This window comes from Macrotis lagotis, chromosome 3 (genome assembly GCF_037893015.1).
Source record: "Macrotis lagotis isolate mMagLag1 chromosome 3, bilby.v1.9.chrom.fasta, whole genome shotgun sequence".
NCBI classification, from domain to species: Eukaryota; Metazoa; Chordata; class Mammalia; order Peramelemorphia; family Peramelidae; genus Macrotis; species Macrotis lagotis.
In genome coordinates this window covers 175,783,491-175,801,582 of record NC_133660.1, presented here as the reverse complement: position 1 = coordinate 175,801,582, position 18,092 = coordinate 175,783,491, and the positions used below count along the sequence as shown (strand labels likewise).

At 35.5% G+C, this 18,092-nt stretch overlaps 1 protein-coding gene across 7 annotated transcripts in view; it reads right to left on the bottom strand.

The window, feature by feature from the left end:
* The window catches only part of PDS5A (PDS5 cohesin associated factor A), a 152,710-nt gene that overhangs the window by 87,068 nt on the left and 47,550 nt on the right, over positions 1-18,092 (bottom strand). For all 7 annotated transcript variants that reach the window (XR_012477050.1, XM_074229595.1, XM_074229597.1 and 4 more), the window contains 3 exons: positions 3,558-3,761; positions 1,501-1,587; positions 499-596 (listed from right to left, as the gene is read on the bottom strand). Coding sequence is in view for 6 of the 7 variants with exons in the window: in XM_074229595.1 (XP_074085696.1) it covers positions 499-596; positions 1,501-1,587; positions 3,558-3,761 (389 nt within the window). In the remaining variant the exon portion in view is untranslated. The remainder of the gene's footprint in view (positions 1-498; positions 597-1,500; positions 1,588-3,557; positions 3,762-18,092) is intronic.

Here is an 18,092-nt window from a genome sequence, read left to right as displayed (position 1 = left end):
ATTTGCTTTTTTCTCATGTTTTTTTCTCTTTTGTTCTGATTCTTCTTTCACAACATGACTAATATGGGAATATGCTTAACATGACTATACAAGTATAACCTCTATCGAACTGCTCACTGTCTTGGGAAAAAGGAAAAGAAGGAAAAGAAGGAAAGGAGGGAGGAAAATGTGGAACACAAAATCTTATAACAATGACTTGAAAATTTACCTTAATAAGCAATTAGAAATAATAAAATATTATTTAAAAATAAATGGTATATGGAAATAAAAAAAAAAATCAATGAGGAAATCTAAACAAACCAACATGCAGGGGCGGCTAGGTGGTGTAGTGAATAGAGCACTGGCCTTGGAATCAGGAATACCTGGGTTCAAATACAACCTCAGACACTTGATAATTACCTAGCCGTGTGGCCTTGGGCAAGCCACTTAACCCCATTGCCTTGAAAAAACAATAAAACAATAAAAAAAACCCCCAACATATAGAATAAAACAACTTACTTGATCACTGAGAAGAGAGTTCTAAAAAGCTGAATAAAAATTTCATTGCAATCTTCCAATTCAAAGCAGATGTTATAGGATTTAACCCAAGCTAAATTCTAAAACAACAAAATTATTCAATTACAAATATAGAAAATAACTTTACTAAATCAATACTATTATGCTTATTTTTAAAATGATTAAAAATCAATTTTGGAAAGCTATAGAAACACAAAAGGTGAGCTGAATTTCGAAACATTCATCTGTGATCAAACATTAATTTTCACAAAAAAAGAAAGTATTGAAGATTAAAATCTATTTTGCAATTATTAAATGAATCTGCTTAATGAGAACAAAGCCTTCAGCTTAAATTACATTAAAATGAGAAAAAATTAAGAATAGGATTTTAAAACTTTCATTCTTAATAAAATTTTGAAAAACTTTTACTAGGGTCATGTAAAACTAACTTTTTAATATGGCTAAACTGAAATGTAAAGGAATATAATTATTCTGTAAGAAATGATGAATAAGAATAATTAAGAGAAATAAACTAAATCTTATAAGAACCACTATAGAAATGACTTAGGACTAGGAAGATATAAGTCATAAGCACAATTATTATACTGATACAAAAGTAAACAAGAAGACAAAATTGACAACTGTGTAATTATGGCTTAGCTTGAGAAAATGAACCTCCCTTTTGACAAAAATGATGACTTCTGAGTGTAGATAGTATATATCTAATATATAGTAGGGCTGCTTATTGATGTATTAAGTTGGTTTTGCTAAATTGCTTTTTTCCTCCCTTTTTTTACTCATTGCAAAGAAGAGTTTGTTGGATACAGTAGGAAGATTGTTTATGACTAAATAAAAGTAAGATAAAATAAAAGATCTATTTAAAAAATTTAGGGGCTCTTAAAATATCAACTTAAACTAGGAAAAGTGAATGTTATGATCAGAATAGTTTCATTGGGCTTATTGTGTAAATATAAAGAGCAATATAATTTCTAATAAAGATCTTACCTCTAATAAGTAAAAATATCTATTAAATTGTGGACTCTTAGTATCTTCCAAACCTTTTAACTGTCTTGTAATGAATAAAAATATGTCCTGTAAAACAAAAGTATAAAATATGTTAATGAAGAAGCCAAAATGTTATTATCCTTTGCATCATTAATGTTGTGGCTACAATAAAATAAATAGAAAACTTTCTCCTTAGCTAAAAGGTTTGGACAGATAAGTGAAAATGAAACAAACAAAAAAAAAATACTTCGAACTGTAGAAACGGGACCGTAAAAGTAAAAGCAGCTAATCATTTCCATACATCTTTAAGCGTTCTCAGACTGTGGGGGAGCAAGACAACCTACATGTCACAGTTCCAATTTAAAACACAAATACATAAATATTCCCCTAACATACCACCCCTACTCTCTGCCCACTATCCCATTTCTCCATCCAGGCAGGAAACTATTTCTATAGAATTAAGCCAGGTGTGGGAATTTTCCCCACTATTCAGCCTGTACATACATTCATGTTCAGTACTTAGTCTTGTACATGCGAGACGTAACTATAAAGTAATGAGAGTGATTCTCTTCTGTAGCTTGTGGAAGCAGAGGAGGAATGATCATAGCAGAGACATGTAGCAACATGCTTCAACTTGCAGCAGGAGTAATTTCAAGGTCAGCAGTCAGTCTTGTGCTAGCAGCTGTGAAGAACATAAGTGTGCTGTTTCATGTCAGCATAAAAATGAGTGACCAATTTTAGATCAAAGAATTAATAAGAAATTTTGAGTGAAGTTACACAAATCTGCAAGTGAGACATTCAACATGTTAAAGGAAGTTTTGATTTTTCTTTCAGATTGAGTAACGAGAGGAATAAAAGTTTTTAACTGGCGCAAGAGATGTAAAGAAGATAAGGAAGATGACTATAATAATGCCTGAAAGTCACCAATCACCATGAAACTCATCAAAAGGCTGACTGACAGTCAAGAGCTCTGTTCATTCAAACAATTAAATTAAATTTATGAAAGAGATTGAATTTAAAAGAGAAATTAAATGCCAATAATGTTTCTGGAGAGACCACACTATGTATTTTAAGTGATAAACTGAAACACAGAAGACTTAATATCTTTCAGGAAAATGAAGCTGGAAAAAATAACGAGAACTTTGAGGAAATTTTTGACTCAGGAAGAAACATGTTATTTCTAGTGTACTTGAACCAACTGTCAAAGTCTGCTGTGTAAAATGCCAAAATGAGAGTCCTCAAAAAATATAGCCCTTCCCCCAACAGCATGCATGCATTTCAAAATCACAAGACAGTGATTTTGTTTCACTGACATCAATGTCTTTGTTCATGCAAAATTCATCCCACAAGGTCCAACACAGGTTTATTATGCAGAAATTCTGAAGCATGAAATACTCTGTGCAACACAAAAGGGATGAACTGTGCCCATTAATTGGCTTCTTCAGCACAACAAAACTCTATATAAATCCCATCAGTTGTTGAATAAAAGTATTTCCCAGCTTGATCATCCACCTTATTCACTAGTCTTGGTTCTGGTTGACTTGGACTGTTTGTAAAAAAAAACAAACCAAACCTATCCCTCTTAAAGAACAAAGATTTGCTAATTTAGGGGATAAAATGAAGACTGCAACAAAGACACTAAAGGCAATTCCAAAAAAAGAGTTTGAAAAACCTTAAGAAAGCATCATCATTAAAATGACCAAGTTTCCAAAATAAGGAAAGGAAGGGGAAAACCTATTAGGTCTACAAATTTGTTTTAATGCCAGTCTCATTACTTTATAGTCACTCCATACTTTGCCATCTTCACTCTCTTATTGGGTATATATTTTATTAATGTTAAAACAAAATAAAGTTTTAAGAACCACCCCCAAACTACCCTTTAAAAGTGCTATTATGACTATACAGTGAAGATAAATTATTAACTTTGATATTTCTTAGTTAAGATAATGTAAAGTCATGTACTTTCATTTGATGAAATCATTAATGTGCAATTCATAATAAGAATAGGAAAGGTAACAATTTACAATAAAAAAAGACTTCTAAAAAAACTATTTTACCTTGAGTTTGTCATGGGAAGTATAAGGTGCTTCTGGAGCATAGATTCGGAAAATATCAGCCAAACAACATGCTACAAGAAGACGTACATCTTTGTTGGGATTCCTGAGGAAGAATTCAGATGCAAGATGCAAGGCTAGAGGAAGATACTGCTGCTTTTCATCTTCTGAGTCCTGATCCATGTCCATAAAGGTTTTTACTACCATCTGATATAAATTAAAAAAAAAGTCTAAATAAAAAATATAAAATCACCATCTTAGATATCAATAATAAATGTTTCATTAAAAATCATTATTATGTAAAATTTAACACTTACTATTCAGTTTAAGGCATTACCAATTTTAAAATCTTGATTTCTATTTAATTGTTTTTTACTGAAATCTGAAGAATTTGAATAAAATACTTTCCATTAAACTAATTTTCCAATTAATGCACAAAGCCATTAATGCTTGATTATTCACTTTTGGATTGTATCCAACATTAGCAATAGATTTATTCTTATTATATTGATAAATTGTCTATACTCTATTCATTTCATATCAAGTGAAAAAAAGCAAAATCTCTGAGCTAAGTACCCACTTCTGATTTAATCTGATATTCTTCATATTCAAGAATTAGGTTGTTGTTAATATAAATGCAGTCAAATCTGTGCTGAATGTAGTTGTTACCAACAATATGACTTATTTGCATTTAGAATTTACATTAAGAAGCCATATTCATTTGATTATGAGGCAAAAGGCCTTAATTAAAACAAACTAATTATAATTATGCAAAAATATCATTTAATTTTTAATTGTTCTCTCATTGCAAAAAGCCAGCTTTTTCAATCCATAAAATACCTACCACAGACATAAGGCTTTAGTTCCATGACCTTTTGGAAAAGGCCCCTTCTAGCCATGACTTCCCTTTTACTATCAGATATACTCTAAATTAGTTATACTGAACTGCCCCCCCCCTTCTTTCTCCAATCTTTGTTTATCAGTGCCTGACACCTGCTGCTTGAAGAGATGACTTGCAAGGTAGGGGTAAAGAAGTTGAAAACAAATATGACTGTACGTACCAATAAAAATTTTTAAATGGTATTGTCTGTCAAAGCCAGAGACAGTGTTAGCAAACTGTAATGCTTGATTTTGATACTCTCCTATTTCCACAATGACACTCATTTCTTTTCTCTTGGAACCTCCTAATAACTAGAGCCTAATACAAAGAAACATGCTTTTAGTTCCTATTTCTAAAATATAATAATACAAGAACTATTAATGGCTCAAAGTATGGCATGTCCTAGGGGTATCTGCTTCTTAAAGTCTTTCTAAGACCTCAAAAATTTTAAGATCAAGAAACCAAAATGATAAGATAAGAGGGAGTAAAAATGTAAATATGATGTAAATGATAGGGTTGCTTAGTGTAGTACATAGTAGTATAACTTAAGAAGAGAAAGGCAGAGAGTACAAGATGATAGGGAAGCATAATCATAAGAAGTAGCCCCTTTTGAATATTAAAACTCCCAAAACCTTGAACTTGATAACAGTTCGGGTCCAACCAGGAATCAAATATATATTCTTTGTGTAGTCTATCTTCTGTCTGCATTAATCTTCTTCTATTGGGGAAAAAGTATCATTAGTCAAGGATCTGCTGGGGGGGGGAAAGGAGAGTATAGGATTAAAGGGAAATTTGAAATGGTTGGTCAGTAAGAAGAGGTACTTTATAGAAAAAAAGATACAGCAGGGAATGATTCTAGGAGATGTGAGACAAAAGAAAGAAGAGAGTGCTCCTAGGGCAATGCAAAGGTCCATAAAGAGTAGAAGCAATGGGGGTAAGCTAGGTGGCACAGTGGATACAGTAGCAGCCCTGGAATCAGGAGAACCTGAGTTCAAATCCTGGTTCAGACACTTGATACTTACTAGCAGTGTGACCTGGGGCAGGTCATATAATCCCATTGCCCCCCAAAAACAAACAAACAGGAAGTATAAATGATGAGCAGTCAGACTTTAGAGAAGTATGGAAAGATTTGCATAAACTGATGCTGAGTGAAGTAGGCAGAGCCAGAAGAATGATGCACACATTAATAATAATGTTGTGAGATGATCAACTATGATGGAATCAGCTCCTCTCAACAGTTCAGTTCAAAGACAATCCTGAGACACCTGTTGATGGAAAATGTTACCCACATCCAGAGGAAAAAACTATGGAGTCTGAATGCAGAGCAAAATATACTATGCTCATTTTTAAAAATTTTTATGATTCTTTCTTTCTTTTCATGTTTTTCCCCCTTAGTTCTAATTCCTCTTTCACAACATGACTGATATGTAATTATGTTAAATACATCTGCACATTTACAACTTTTACCAGATTTTTTGCCACCATGGAAAGGAGGGGGGTACTGTAGGGGAAAGAGTAGAAAAATATGAAACTCATAAACTTGCAAATTGATGAATGTTGAAAACTACCTTTGCATGTAACTGGAAAAAATAACATGAAAAAAGCAGACCATAAAGTAATCACAAAGGAATTTCAAAGAACAGCAGTAAAAGATATTATCTAGGGATAATATAAAAAAGAAGAAAAATAAGCTGGTTCAGCAAGGCTAAGTAAACATTCAAATCCAATGGACCATACATCTACTTGAATCAAGCATTTCCATAATTTCTGCATTTCTCCCATTTTATGACCTCAAACCATTAAAACATAATTAATCTGGAACAGAGTAGTCAAATTATCCAAAGCTAAACATAATGATTAAGAATTCTATGCTATCTACTTTATTCCCGACTTTGGAAAGATTTGACTCATGGCTTGTTCCTCAATCCTATTTCTTGGATCAGCTTTAACAAATCTTTAACTCACAGTGCATTCCTGGCAACTATTTTCTAAATTGATGATTCTTTCTAAAGCAAAGAAAATTCCAGGTTCAATTTGAACACAGGCAGTTCAAAGAAGGTCTTCCAGTCAAGAAAGGGTGATTGTAGTTTCAGAATTTTAATTTAAATAAGGAGAAACAGAGTTCTAGTAAGGCTGCTTAAATCCAGGAACATCTGATTCTTGGGGTTAAAAAAAAAAAAGGAAAGCTTAAAGCCATTCTTTCCTGTCCTACCACATGTCAGAGAATGAGGGAAAAAAATTCCATTTTCTGCCACTAGATGGGAATAAGTGGTTAGATATGGATCCCAAATGGGAGAAGGGCATTTAGAAGAAAATGTAAACCTTGCCAATTTACCTGTAATATATATACAGGTATACATTACACAGCAGTAGAGTTTATGGAAGCTCAGAAAAGGTTCTTTTCTTAGGTATAAAAAAAGGAAAGGGAAATCAATAAGCTAAGATGAGTAAGTAAAGAATTCTTTAAGTTAGGTATAAAAAAGAAAAGAGGAAAGGGAATTCAAAAACCTAACAGAAAGAAGTTTTTTTCTTACACATCCCTAAGTTATTCCTACAATTCTAAAATAATTAACTAATTTTACAAAGAGTAACAATACTTCTGGGGCAGCTAGGTGGCGCAGTGGATAAAGCACCGGCCCTGGAGTCAGGAGTACCTGGGTTCAAATCCTGTCTCCAACACTTAATAATTACCTAGCTGTGTGGCCTTGGGCAAGCCACATTAACTCCATTTGCCTTGCAATAAACCTAAAAACAAACAAACAAAAAAACCCAAACAATACTTTTTTTAAATTAAAGATTTTATTTATTTTGAGTTTTACAATTTCCTCCCTCTTACTTCTCTCCCCCCACCCCCACAGAAGGCAATTTGTCAGTCTTTACATTGTTTCCATGGTATACATTGATCCAAATTGAGTGTGATTAGAGAGAAATTATATCCTTAAGGAAGAAACAAAGTATAAAAGATAGCAAGATCAGACAGTAAGATATCAGTTTTTTTTTTCTCTCTCTAAATTTAAGGTAATAACCCTTGGTCTTTGTTCAAACTCCACAGTTCTTTCTCTGGATACAAATGATATTCTCCATTGCAGACAGCCCCAAATTGTCCCTGATTGTTGCACTGATGGATGAGCAAGTCCATCAAGGTTTATTATCGCCCCCATCAAAGTAACAATACTTCTAAAAACTTAAAAAATATTTATTACAAACTAGAGAGGAAGCTAAGGGAAGAGAACAGAGGGCCAGCCCTGGAGTCATAAAGATTCATCACATACATTGACCACAGATAAACATCATAATTTCTCTGCACAGATACCTTTCTAGAAGCGTTGGTTGCTCTCAGAGTCAAAAAATCTTTACTCAAACACATTCTAGCTACTTGACTCCAAGGAAGTCATTTCTGCGTCTCAAGTCTCTTCATTTGTAAAAGGAGGGATTGAGAAGTTGATTCAATAACCTTTCAGTTCTCTTTTAGCTCTAAATCTATGCTCCTATAATCTCTATGCAATAAATTACAAAGAACAGAGATTTGGTACTATCAAGGATAATACAAAGAATGTAATTTTTGGACTTCATTAAGTGATTTATTTCTAGGATTGGGAAGATGATTATTCCCCCATACTCTGCTTTGGTCAGATCATAACTGAAATTCTATTTTCAGATCTGTGTATAAAGTTTTTGAAGTACAATGAAAAACTGGAAAGGATCATTTGAACAAACTGAATGTTTCAATGAAGGAAGAACAATCTCAAGAGACAAACAATAACTATCTTCAAGTATTTGAAGTGATGTCATATGGAACAGGTTTTAGACTGCTCTGGTGGCTCTAGAGATTAGAAATTTGGCCCAATTGAATGGAAGAAGTAAGCTTACAACAACAACAACAAAAAAGTGTCTAACAATCAGAACTGCTCAAAAGATTTACAGGGTTACCTCAGTAGGTATATAATTTATGTTTGGACAGCTATAAAATTATAATGATGAAATGAAGGAAGGTCTAAGTAAATGGCAGTTCATAACAGATTTGAGTAATAAAATAAAAATGACATTTCCCCAAATATTTCATGTACTTAATAGAATACCAATCAAATTTCATGGGATTTATTTATAGAACTTAGTAAGACAACGAAATTTATGCGAAAAAATAAATGTGAAATACAAGAGGCAGGCAGAAAAAAAAGTTTAACAAAGGTGATTATCTCCTAACAAAATTAAAATTTATTTCAAAGTAGATAGCTATTTGGTATTAGGCAAAAAAATAACTAAACAGATAAATGGAATAAGTTCTCCACAAATCCAACCAAATTATTAATCTTCATTAAGTTAGTAAAACTACTAATCATTCATTACACTGGCTACCAAACTGAAAGCTGTCATGCTACCCTCTCTGTTGTGAAATCTCAAGTGTCTACCAGTGCCATGCCAGGAAAATGAATCTCTTCCATTTAAATTGTTTTAGGAAGATTCTGAAGATCAACTGCAGAAGATACCAGACCCTGAGGTCCTTTCTGGAGTTAAACTGCCAAAGCATTCAAAAATTACTACAGAGAGCACAACTACAAGATTTGGCCATATTATCAGCATGTCAATTATATGCATATCAAAAAGACTATTTTATGGAAAATTCACACAGGACAAGCAATCACAAGAGGGTCAGAAGAAGCAATGCAGGAACCCCCTGAAGGTTCTCTTAAGAATTTTAGAACTGATTGTGTAGCATGGGAGATTCTGGCACAGAATTGCCCAGCATGGTGTGCCCCCATCAGAGAGCAAGGCAGAATGGAAACAGCTCAAAGGAAAATATGAGATAAATAAGTAACCACCCCAGGTGTTCATATGGATTATTTTGTGCCCAACCTGTGGTAGAACACTCCAAGCTAGTATTGATCTGATTAGCCATTCAAACATACTGTAATTTATTTATCTCTATAGTGATGTCATTTTGGTCTTCTTTAATAACAAAGGACAATCAACGAACCAATCATTACATAGCAAAAATAGACTCACCCATTTGCTTCAACCATCTCCAAGTCTAAATAACTATTCACTAGCATACATTAATAAAGAATTGTATTATCAGACAATTGAATTTAATGTAGTATCACATTCAAAGATCAATTTTCAAGAAATCTGTCAGATAAGTTCTAAGATGACTGGTCAAAATAATAGATGGTAATTAAGAAACCAATAATTAGCAAACCACATAACTATTTTCTCACCTATACAAAAATTTTTAACAAAAATCTACTCTTGTGTAGAAAATATCCTTTATAAAATAGAACAGAGCAACCAGAATATAACAAGGAAATTCAATAAATAAGTCACATTTTCGGGCATAAAAATGACTGAAATTACTTTCATTCTTATATCTCAGTAGTAATCAAGCAGTTACTGCTGGTTGCTTTGATTTTATAGTATTTCCACATTTCAACAAATAACTCAATAACAATGCTTTAAGTATATTTTATTTTCTCCAGTTTTCTGGGTATGAAAAATCATCTATTTTGTGCTAGCCAAAGTACTTGTATACAATAAATGGCTTGCCCAAGGCCACACAGCTAGGTAATTATTAAGTGTCTGAAACCAGATTTGAACCCAGGTACTCCTGACTCTGGGGCTGGTGCTTTATCCACTATGCCACCTAGCTGCCCTTTTCTCATCTTTTTAATTTTTTGTTATAAGGGATGACTTTCTGAGAAAGAAAGGAATGGGGAAGAGGGTTCTATTTGGAAATAAAGGTAAAACAAAAGAAGTATTAGCAATTAAAAAAAGTAAATTGCCATATTCAAATCTCTTTTCCCTTTACCTTCTTTCTTAGTCATCCCTTTCACTTCAACAGTTGCTGTTAGCATCTCTATGCCAGTGATGCTATACCTAAAGGTTTACCCTTCATTCTAATATTGAATGTCTCCAATTTAATACTTAGTTGACAATACCAGAAACAGAAGCTCCTCCTCTTTTACCAGTATCAAATGATAGCAACACTGTTCTTCCAAATACCTAAGGCTAAAATCATGGAATCAAAGTCTGCTTCCCTTTCCTTTCCTACTTATCTTCTGTACCAAGTTAATAAGCATTTTTAAGATATGCCAGGAATTGTGCTAAGTGATAGGGATACAAAGAAATGCAAAGAAACTCCTAGCCACCAAGGAGCTCATGAGTTTACCTTCACCCTGAAAGTAATAAATCCATTATTAAATCTTTGACCACATAATTTCCCTACTAATGAAGATCATCCAGGTCTTTCTTACTTAGAATGATTTTTTCTATTTCCCCTTCCATAAACTCCAGACCTGTAAACTACTCTCTCCCACTTAATAAATGCTCACTGAACTAACCAGGAGAACACTTGCTAAGAAACTGATAATGTGAGTGAGAAGTAGTGTGATAGATAGAATACTGGGCTTTGAGTTGGTAAGTCTGAGGTGCAAAGACCACAGTGGGTACTATGGCCTAGGGCAAATCAGCTGACCTCTAACCTAAAGATTCCTCACTTGTAAAATAGAAATAAAGAGTTTCTACTGGAAAATTGCTATGAGGACCAAATGAGAACCTAAATAAAATACTATTGAAGACTTTAAAGTGCTATAAAATATGGATTCTTTCTTCTTTCTCCTTCCTTTTCTTCTTCATTTGTCTGACCAGGCAGCTTTGGAAGATGCCCCAAGGGGAAATTCTGTGAGCAATTTTTTCCACATCTTTTAGTGAGACTAAATGTTCAAACATTCCATGGAAACTTAAATTCTAATAGGCCTAGAGCAGCAAGACTCATCCACAAAGAACATCAGAAACTTATTATCAGCTTTGACTTGTCAATAAAGGCAGAGGGCCAAGGAAGCTAGGCACAGCAGGGGAAGGATAAATCCTAATCTAAATCTAAAGAACTAGTTTAAAGCTCGTTTCCTATTAGTTACTCTACTGGGTCTTGACTCTAAAATCATCTTTTCATCCAAGACCACCATCTTGGATTAGAAGCAGCACATGGGTAACTCTCTCAATATTCCCATCCAAACAATTGTGAAATAATACTTCAAATTAAAATGGTTTTCCGGGGCAGAGCCAAGGTGGCAGCAAGAGAACAGCCTTTCCTAGAAGCTCTCTCCAAAATATTTCAAAAACCTTAAAATTATGACTCTTAACTAAATTTTCAAAAGACAGAAAGAACCTACAGAAAGATCCAGTGAGGAAATTCTCCAGTCCAAGGTAACCTGAAAGATCATGATCTATTCCATGGGGTTAGAGGGGACAGCAGTGCAGCTAGGATCACCTTGCTAGAACTGAAGGAGTTCCAGCCCTCTGGGTACAGTCCATGGGGTATCTGGGTCCCTGGGAGCATCGGCTCCTGGCAGTAGAAGTTATTTCCTGACCTGCCAACCCAGGGAACACAAAGCACAACTTGGAAGATAAGCAGGGAAACCTTTGCCAAGAGTGAGCACAAATCCTAAGCCAATGGGGCCCTCAGTGCAGACCCGATTGATGTAAACGGAAATAGGTCCATGGAGCAGTCCATCAGGGAGACGCCCAGAGAGCTGTTTCCAGAGAGTTCAACCCACAGAAGTTAAGGGGGTGGCAGGAGATTGTTGAGGTCTCCCCTCTTTCCCTAGGACAGGACTCTGGGGCTTTGTCCATATTCAGACACTGGTCACAGTCTGGGCCCCCACACTGTCATAGAGCAGTGACCTTCCTCACAGCCCAGGGTAGAGGGTGTGCTTGTGGTCATCCACAGACCAGAACACAGGCAGGAGAGCAGTTGGAGCCTCCCTTAAGATCTTGAAGGAACTATGGTCCTTACAGGACTCAAAAGCTTGGGAAGCACCCAAAAACCAGGGCAGAGGCTGGGGGAAATGAGTAAACAGAAAAAAAAAAAGGAACTTGATCATAATTTCTTTGGTCCCATGGAGGATCAAAACACACAATCACAATGACAAAATCCAAGCTTCTATAATCAAAGCATCCAAGAAAAAGTAGGAGTTGGGCTCAATCTATGGCAAAGCTCAAGAAAGATTCTGAAAGTCAAGCAAGAGAGGTGGAGGAAGAATTGGGCAGAGAAATGAGAAAGATACAGGAAAAACATGAAAACCAAGTCAGAAGCTTTGTGAAGAAGATCCAAAAAACTGCTGAAGAAAACAACATGTTAAAAACCAGTTTGGGTCAAATGGAAAAAGCAGACTTGGCCAGATGGAAAAGATAAGAAAGCTCTCTGAAGAAAACAAATCCTTCAAATGTAGAATGGAGCTAAAGGAAGCTGATGACATTGCAAGGAATCAAGATTCAATAAAACAATATCAAAAAAGAATGAAAAACTAGAACAAGAAATATCTCATTGAAAAACAACTAACCTAGAAAAGAGATCTAAAGAGACAATTTAAAAATTATTGGGCTACCTGAAAGTCATGATCAAGAAAAGAGCCTTGGCTTCATTTTTAAAGAATTTCTACAGAAAAATTGCCCTGATAACCTAGAAGCGGGGGGTATAATAGAAATTGAGAGAATCCACCGAACTTGTCTTGAAAGAGATCCAACCCCCCCCCAAAACAAGCCAAAAAAACCCTCACCAAACCAACCCCCAGTAACATTATAACCAAGTTTCAGACCTTGCAAGTCAACCAGAAAATATTACAAACAGCCACAAGGAAACAATTCAAATATCATGAAGCTACAGTAAGGATTGAACAAGATTTAGCAGCAGCTACATTAAGGAATTGTAGGGCTTAGAATATAATATTTTGGAAGGCGAAGAGCTTGGAATGCAACCAAAAATAAACTATCAAGCAAAACTGAACATCTTCTTCCAGGGAAAAAAGATGGACATTCAATGAAACAAGGGGAATTTCAAATGGTCCTGTTAAAACGACCAGAGACAGACAGAAAGTTTGATATTCAAGCACAGGACTCAGGTGAAGCAGAGAGATGGTGGAAGAGAAGGGTAAATTATGAGAGATGTTGAACTGCTTGTAATCCTGTATGGGAAGATGATACTGATGATAGTCATAAGAACCTTCCCATTTATTGGAGCAATTAGAAGGAGCATATATAAACAAGGCACAGGAAGAAGCTGAATTTAAAAATATAATATATTGTAAAAATAGAATCAATGGGTGAAAAGAGAGAGGGAAAGAAGAGGTAGAATAGACTAAGATATTTCATGTAAAAAAGTCAAGAAACAGCTTTTGCAATGGTGTGGAAGGAGGGGGGGGGGGGAAGAGGGAACCTTCATTCTTATCAGAAATGCATTGTTGGGGGAGCTGTGAACTCATCCAACTCATTCTGGAGAGCAGTCTAGAACTATGCCCAAAGGGCAAGAAAAATGTGGATACCCTTTGATCCAGCAATACTACTACCGGGTCTATACCCTGAAAAGATTATGAAAAAGGGTAAAAAACATCACTTGTACAAAAATATTCTTAGCAGCCCTATTTGTGGTGGCAAAAAATTGGAAATTAAGTGAATGTCCTTCAGTTGGGGAATGGCTTAATAAATTGTGGTATATGATTAGAATTAGGGATAGGAATTCAGACAAACCTGGAAGGATTTGCATGAACTGATGCTGAGCGAGATGAGCAGAATCAGAAGAACACTGTACACCCTAACAGCAACATGGGGGTGATGATCAACTTTAATGGACTTGTCATTCCATCAGTGCAACAATCAATCAGGCACAATTTTAGGCTATCTGCAATGAAGAACATCATCTGTACCCAGAGAAAGAATTGTGGAGTTTGAAGAGACCAAAGACTAATTATCTTTAATTAAAAAAAAACAACATTATCTTATTATGTAATTTTGCTATCTCATATACTTTATCTTTCTTCCTTAAGGATATGCTTTCTCTCTCATCACATTCAATTTAGATCAATGTATAGCATGGAAACAATGTAAAGACTAACAGACTGCCTTCTGTGGGGAGTGGGGAAGGGAAGCAAGATTGGGGGAAAATTGTAAAAATTCAAAATAAATAAAATCTTTCTTTTAAAAAAAGAAGAACAAATAAATTGCAAAAAAAAAAGAAATGGCTCAGAAAGGAAACAACATATATACTTAATAGGGTATAGAAATCTAGAAGAAAAAATAAAGGGGATGGGAGAAAGGGGACAGAGGAGGGGAGGGGGATCATGGGAGAGGACAGTCAGATGCAACATATTTTCTTATTTACTTTTTTGCAAGGTGGTGGGATTGGGTGGCTTGACTGGGACCATGGGCTCAGTGGTTGCTGGGTCTTTGGGGTGATCGGACGTGGGCTTGGCTCAGCTGCCCCACAGCACACATTTGGAAAAGGGACACAATGAAAGGGGAGAGAGAAAATACAATAAATGGTACTGAGGAGGAATGGATGGGAGGGAATTACAATCAACCACAGCAAATGTGGAAAAATATAGAAGTAATTTCTCTGGTGGACTTATGATAAAGAATGCAATCTACACCAGAGACAGAGCTGATGGTATCAGAACACAGACTGAAGCACATTTTTTTTCCTTTTTTCTTTCACTTTATTTCTTGTGAGATTTTTATTTTTGGGGGGGGAAGGGGATTATGTTTACCTTATAAGACTATTTTAGTAATGTGCAAATAAATAAAAATGTAAATTAAAAATAAAGTTTTTCCAACCTAAGAAAACATAAAAGATTAGGAAAGATTTCTCAGTGGAGGGTACAGAGCTGTCCACAGACCACACATGTAATAGGTATGGCACAAGCTGCCATAGCAGCATAGAACATCCAGGAACTCTTAGCCCAGAGATAGTAATGGGGTTAGACAATCATCAGAAAGATTTCAGGGGAAATTTGCTATCACTGGGTATAGCTTTTGCCTACCTACTGGGGATTGGTCTATGGGAGCAAGACCTAGTGCTAGACTCTACAGTTGTGGTTGCAAAAGACCAGAAGCCCATCCTGGGTAAAGACTAGAATACAAATAAGTGACCAAACCTCATCCAGAACCACACAATCTTAGAAGCACCAAAACCTTGCAGACCTCTTAAGGCTAGCTCTGAAAATAGCAGCACAAAAATGCCTGAAAGTTGGGATGGTGTGTCCCCATACCTAAGTGAGCACAGCCCAAGTTTAACATAAAATCCAAAAATCAAGACATGGACTGAGAAAATGAAAAAACAAGCAAACAAGGAATTTGACCATTAAAAGCAACTAGAATGGCAGGGTAGGCTAAGACATAAATTCAGAAGACACCAATGCAAAAATTACAAAAAAAAAAAAACCTCAAAGAATAATAACTGGAATCAAATTCTTTTTTCTTTCCTTTCTTTTTTTTTTTTTTTTTTAAGGTTTTTGCAAGGAAAATGGAGTTAAGTGGCTGGTCCAAGTCACACAGCTAGGTAATTATTAAATGTCTGAGGCCAGATTTGAATTCAGGTACTCCTGACTCCAGGGCTGGTGCTCTATCCACTGTGCCACCTAGCCACCCCCAGTTATGCTACCTAGCCACCCTCAAATTCTTTTTAAAGAATTTCTGGAAGAGTTGAAGAAAAAGAATAGTAGTGGAAAAATTGGGGAAAGAAATTAGAGTTGATACAAGAAAATTATTAAGAGAACAACATGGTAAAAATAGGCACAAACAATACTTAAGAAAAGAGCTCAAAGAAGTGGAAATGGCCACATTGGGAGGAAAGAGTGATTGAAGGGGGAAATGGTAATTAAATTTAATTTCTTAAACACTAAAATTGGCAAATGAAAGCTTATTATCAGCTTTGACTAATCAATAAAGGCAGAGCCAAAGAAGCTGGACACAGTAGGGAAGGGATTAAAACTGGTTTAAAACTCATTTCCCATCAGCTGCTCTGATGGGTTTTGAATCTAAAAACATTATGTCCTCCAAGATCATCATCTTGGAGTAGAGACAGCACCCAGGTAACTCTCCAAAAGACATCAAGAAACAACTACCCCCATATTTCAAAACAATGAGGGAAAAAAGAAATGAAAATGTGAAATATTTTTTGGGGGGGAAGGGATCTACAAAACAGATCAAGTAGAGATGACTTTAGAATTACTGAACCAAATGCAGACAAAACCTTACTATCTTTAATTGTTAAAAGTTGTCTTATGTATTTATTTCTAATTTTTTCCCCTTCTATTTGGATTTGATTCTTATTTCACAAAATTAATATGGATCTATGTTCAACAGATATACATGTAGAAATCATATTAGATTGCTTTCATTCAGGGTGGAGGGGGAGGAAGGGAGGAAAATTGTAAAACTCAAAATCTTGCAAAACAATGACTGTTAAAAATGACCACTGCATGTAGTTGAAAACAAATTATTAAAATGAAAAATTTTTTAAATTACTGGTTTAAAAAATAAAACCAAAGAAAAATTTTAAACCTTACTGACAGCCATGATCAAAGAAAGAGTCTACACACTCTGATTACCCCAAATAAATTCTGGAGGGGCATAACTCACAAAAGGACAGGGTGAAACAATTTTCCAGTCCAAGACAACTTAGAAGGTATCTTTTGTTCCTGCATAAAAATGGAGCTCAATCCACTGCTGGTTGTGCCAGCACAGAAAAGACCCCAACAAACCAGGAGCAGGCTTTGGGAGTGACTGAAATCACTACCAAAGTGGCTGCTTACAGAATTCTCAGCCCAAGACAGCATAAAGGGCACCAAACAAGTGGTCAGAACAAAGATTATGGGGTCTCTTTGTTAGCACCAGGGGCAAGGCTCTTGCTTGCCCACACTTGGGTAAGTAGCGCAGTCCTGGGTGTCCATCTCAGTGCAGAGGAGAGCTAGCACACAAGAGCTTACAGCAGCAGCACAGAGGGGACCTTCATTACCATTCCAGGGCAGAAAAGAGTGCTTGTGGGAGCTCAAAGACCAGAGTATAGGTCAAGAGCTGAGTAATGACATCTCCATAGATGGGATCACCTTAGAAGAACTGAAAATTCACAGGTCCTTAGAAGTATCTCTGAAAATAGCTGCACAAAATCCTTAAAGCTTCCGACAGCTTGTTCTTGAACCTAGAAGTAGAGCCCCACTTTAGCAGTAAAATGTCAAGAAAAAGGCTAGGAAAACAAGCAAACAAAAGAAAAAAATATTCTGAATTAATGAAGAAATTATGGTAACAAGGAGGATCAGAAGAAGACAACAAAGTCAAAGCTCCAACATCCAAAGCCTCTGAGAAAAATATGCACTATGAACTGATGCTGAGTGAGATGAGCAGAACCAGAAAAACACTGTACACCCTAACAGCAACATGGGGGTGATCAACCTTGATGGACTTGCTCATTCCATCAGTGCAACAATCAGGGACAATTTGGGGCTTTCTGCGATGGAGAATATCATCTGTATCCAGAGAAAGAACTGTGGAGTTTGAACAAAGATTAAGGACTAGTACCTTAAATTTAGGGGGGGGCTGATATCTTATTGTCTGATCTTGCTATCTCTTATAATTTATGTTTCTTCTTTAAGGATATGATTTTTCTCTTATCACACTCAATTTGGATCAATGTATACCATGGAAAAAAATGTAAAGACTGACAAATTGCCTTCTGAGAGGGGCAGGGAAGTAAGATTAGGGGAAAAATTGTAAAACCCAAAATAAATAAAATCTTTAATAAAAATAAAAATAAAAAGAGAAAAATATGTATTAGTTTCAGGCCATGGAAAAACACAATCATGAGAAAAGAGTCAATGACTTGCAAGGTAAAA